We start from the raw sequence: 5,000 nt of genomic DNA, 5'->3' as shown, positions 1-5,000 counted from the left end.
CTGGACAGTGTGTGTAACTGGTGTAAATGTGAGGCAGGACATTGCTGAAAAAGAACACGCGTGCTGAGTCAGCTTTTCCCAGGTTTCAGAAGGTTAGGAAAATTTCCGTCTTTCTCCAAAAATGTATGGAATGTATGGAAAGGAAGTGCACCTCACCGTCAGTCAATCTGGGCTTTTTATAGCTTAGATAGTGTGTGTTGACAGAAATGTTATGTAATGGTTTTATAACATCAGTCAAAGACGACATCCAGTGACGTAATCCGGTGATCTACAAAGGTAAAAAGCCGACTGAAATTTAGAGCCAGATAATATTCTCACTTATAAATAGCGCTACCCGCGCTCGATTCCTAGGCTCGCCTGCTATGCGGCCTCGCCCGTCCTGCAGCTCACCGAGCCTGCGCGGCCTTGCCCGCAGCTCGGCTGCTGTGTGGCCAATGATGCATCACAGGATGTCAGATTTATGACATCACTGATGATGTCATCAGTGGGATTTATGACATCACTGATGATGTCACAGTGGGATTTCACCAGTGGGATATATGACATCACTGATTATGTCACAGTAGGATTTATGACATCACTGGGATTTATGACATCACTGATGATGTCACAGTGGGATTTATGACATCACAGTGGGACAGAGAAACAGAGAAACAAACAGACAGAGCCCTAGCTCCCATTTATATACTGATGATGATGATGACTGATGATGATGATGATGATGATGATGATGATGATATGATTATTACTCTAGTCTAGTCTTTCAAGAAGCCCCTCTGTTCCATCATGACCCGGAAGTGTTTTCCCCTCCATCCAGACACATAACAGTGATTTTCTTATTGCGCTATTGGAAGTGGAACTTTATCGGAACATTACCTTTTCCTGTACAGTGTAATGGAAGGCATTACTTACAACAAATTGGTAAAAAAAATTGTCAGAAAGTCAGAATTTAAAATGGTGATTTTCAACCTTTTTGATATCTGTGTACTTTATTACACAGTAGTGACACGGGCATTTTCTTTCAACTTTAGATATGATTTTGTTCAGTTCCATGACAATCTGTAGATAGAGGGTAACTATGATCAAAACAGTCATTCTTCTATTTAGATTCTCATCTAAATAAATGTCTGTCTTAACACAATGGTGATTGAGCCTATGGCCCCTTGATGGAAGCCTTTGCATTTTTCAGTATTGCAGCATTTATGAAGTTGGTGTCTGTGGTGATACAAGGTGGGCGGAGCTAACAATAGACTCATGCTGCATTCGTTTATGGAGCTGGCAAGTGGCAAACGCGTCATCTCCGACCTACGTGCGTTCGAGCTTCAGGCTTCAAGTCGCAAAACCATGGATGCTAATAGCCATTAGCTGTCTAAGCTAACAGCTAATAACAACATTAACGTTTAGTTGTAAGGTATGGGTATTGGTATGGGTATTGGTATGATTGGTCTGAAACCTTACTATTGTTGAAGAGAAAAGAAAAATGTGTCAAAAAATGTGTTTTAAATTCTTACAATCGTGGGCGCCATGTTGAAATGACGTCAAATGACGCGCTGGGAGCAACTGGGGGTTGAGAAATCATACCCAAGTTTGCGAGTAGGAACTCCCAGTTAACTCATTGAGTGCCAGCCACTTTTGGAAAACGGATGCTCCCAGTGCCAGAGTTTCAGAGCGTTTTCAGTGATTTCTCGAGGCCCACAGAATATTGTGTGATATTACTATGTAAACACCGAACACGCCCAAAGAACGATGAGACTCTCTTCTATCATCAGCAAAAAAAAGTTTATTGATATAATTTTCCGTTCTTTAGTTATGAGCCGGAGAAGATAGGTTGATTTCAGCAAAAAGAGACGTTTCAAATTAGAAGCTGAGATAATTAGCCTTTTGTGAAATGAAGCATTTCAAGCACATGACTGACTCTGAAGCTAATATTTTCTGATGTAGTCACACCTCAAAAATAATTTCCTTCAATAAAGAAGGTCACGTGCCAGTTATAAACGAACGCAACATCACTCAACTTTTGTGTGAACTAGGATAACAAGCTACTTTTTTTTCCGGTCTCTCTCTGCTAGCATTACGGGTGGTTACTATGGCCAAACAAACTGACTAATGTCACATAGCAACAGTGTTTGGATCTCACCTGCAATTACCACTCATCGCCATAGGTGTCACCCAAGAGAACAAAACTGAAACCTTGTGGATTATAACTTTGTAAATTAAATAATGCCGAAGTTAAACAATTCATCAGTTTGCTGGGGACCCCCTGGAACCCCCTCAAATACCCCTGGTGGTCCCTGGACCCCACATTGAGAACCACTGCCTTAAAAGAAAGATTTTACTTCTTTACTCCTGCTGGTAATGTGGGTTTAGGCGACGATATTTATTGACTCGTTAAATGCAAGTACCCTTGCACAATCGTTTTAGGGTGTAATGCAATGAGTAAAGTAATGCAATGAGGAGTATAACTACCGGTAATTACTTTTCACAGGGAGTAGTAATAAGTAAAGTAATTCTTTTTTTTTTTTGAAAAGTAATATGCATTTCTTTTAAGTAACAACAACCCAAACACTGGTGGCTAATGGTGGCTAAGTGTCCCCTTAACGGTTGTGTATGCTGATTTTATGCATCACAGTTTTCTTCCAAAACCTGACCTGTGTGTGTGTGTGTGTGTGTGTGTGTGTGTGTGTGTGTGTGTGTGTGTGTGTGTGTGTTGGTGCAGGAACACCAGTCTGTCTCTGCTGGACTCTTCTGGAGCCATGGTGTCCATCGACCCCACCATGCCCCCCAACACAGAGAGGTATTGGAGATCATCTGACTGATTGCTTGAGTGATTGCTTGATTGATTAGTTGATTGATTGATTGATTGATTGTTTGTTTGATTGATTGATTGGTTGACAGACTGACTGACTTGAAGATTGATTCCACCCTCCTTCCTCCTTCATGCTGTGAGGACACTTACCGCAGCGCCCATGCTGCTCAGATTATTGGAAGACTGTTCATATTTAATCTGTGTAGCCTCGATGACACCAATTTAAACTGACAGCGATGTTGGAAAAAAAGTAAAGTAACAAAGTTAGTCCAATTTCCCCACGTGAATGACATATGATTGACTTAAAGTCGAACTGAACCCGTTCGTCACGTGCGTTGCAGTCCGTTTCAGACTGAAAACATAATTTGTCTGAGATGACAAGTTGAGAGGCGGGTCATAGTATCATGTCGATGATTTGATTTGACAATTCTGTCGATTGGCATTGGTCAATCATAGCGTGTTCCACCCCCAAATCGAGTGGGATTCAGCGTGTTGTCGTGCTACGCGAGTGCGATCCGCGGAGTACCAGGCAGCCAGCTGCTTCGTGCGGAGCGAGTGGACAATCCGATGCATGGGTGCTGCCCGCCCGCCTGGAATCTCCGAGGGCAGACCCCTGACAACCACACTCTCAAGCGCGTGCCTTTTACTCTATTTCTGTAAATACGATATTCCTGGAATGCGCGGGGTAGAAATTTGATAGTACTAGGTGACGTCAGCAAACTGTACATTACTGTTATCAATGAAATCTTGAAAAATGAACTTTTGATGTGAAAAAGTGTGGAAAAACTAAAGAAATTAGATTTTTGAATTTTTTTTGCATACATTATTAAATAGGTGCACTGCATACCCAGGTATTTGAACTAAAAGAAAAGAAAAGTCATTTTTGGGTTCAGCTCGACTTTAAAGGCATGGCAACAATGACCAATTCCAATTTGAACATTCAAATACAAGATGCATGTAGGTCTCATGCCTCAGGATCAGATTTTATGCCACATGTGCATGTGTTCCAGATCAGAAGTGAACAAATACAAATGAAAACTGAATAGAAAAAGTCAGAGAGAAAAATAAAATATCTGAGAATGTCCTGGGCATGAATGATTGCCATTTCTATTTTGACTCGAGTTCCTTCTTTGCCATTGGAGTTTGCAAGTTAGCTCACAAGTGTGGCTCTTTGGCTCCGCCCACTGAGGTTTAACTCAACCAATCAGATTATTTCTGCCTTATAGAGATAATTTTACAAATAACAGGCCAATCAGTGCTCTTCTCCATTGCAGCCCCAATTTGTGATCTTGGTTGAATAAAACATTTAGGCATAAAACTGTTACATCTTTAAATGACAGTGTTTAGATTGTGACATAGCATAAAACTCTTTCTCAGTGCATCTTTAAGACAGTGTTTAGATTGTGACATCACAGTATGAAACTATTTTTAAACTCTTACTCAGTGCATCTTTAAGACAGTGTTTAGATGGTGACATCACAGTATGAAACTATTTTTAAACTCTTACTCAGTGCATCTTTAAGACAGTGTTTAGATCGTGACTGTATGAAACTATTTCTAACTGTTTTTAGCTGTTTAATCGAGGCCGTTCTGTCAGGAGGCGACATGTTTTTTTTTTTTTTTTTTTTTCTTGCAACGCAGCGGAAATGGCCCTGCTTTATCACTTACAGCAGTAATGACAATTGCCCCGGTCCCATGAGGGAAAAAAATAAACACACACCGAAGGTTATGGATGCACACACACACATGCACGCGCGTGTGCACACACACACACACACACACACACACATACACACACACACACACACACACACACACACACACACACACACACACACACACACACACACACACACACACACACACACACTGATTGGGTACTTTGTGTGTATGTGTGTAAGCAAGTGTTAAACGGATACACCAACATTTTGAGAGTTTTTAGGGTATTTGCCATATTGCCGATATCAAAACTAGAATGTACATGGCCTTATTTTCAATCAGCGAAGTGCGCTGTACTGATGACTGCACACAGCGCATGCGCCACATGGCGAACGAGGAAGTAACTTCGCTTATACTCTGTTAAGCTGCGTTCACACCGACCTATTAAAGTTTTTCGCTGGCATCGAGTTTACATATAAAGTCAATGCAAACGAGCGATTGAGCGTATATTCGCCTGGGAGAAGAATCGCTGGGC

The 5,000-nt window shown here is 41.3% G+C and overlaps 1 protein-coding gene across 2 annotated transcripts in view; it reads left to right on the top strand.

Moving 5' to 3' along the window:
- pde9aa (phosphodiesterase 9aa) overlaps positions 1-5,000 on the top strand; it is a 55,533-nt gene that overhangs the window by 16,010 nt on the left and 34,523 nt on the right. For both annotated transcript variants that reach the window (XM_083638769.1, XM_083638768.1), the window contains exon 3: positions 2,717-2,794. In XM_083638769.1, coding sequence (XP_083494895.1) covers positions 2,717-2,794 — 78 coding nt within the window. The remainder of the gene's footprint in view (positions 1-2,716; positions 2,795-5,000) is intronic.

This window comes from Poromitra crassiceps (assembly GCF_964638095.1).
Source record: "Poromitra crassiceps genome assembly, chromosome: 6".
In the NCBI taxonomy this organism is placed as follows: Eukaryota; Metazoa; Chordata; class Actinopteri; order Beryciformes; family Melamphaidae; genus Poromitra; species Poromitra crassiceps.
Note: the sequence above shows the minus strand (reverse complement) of the source record. Positions and strands in the feature narration are given on the sequence as shown.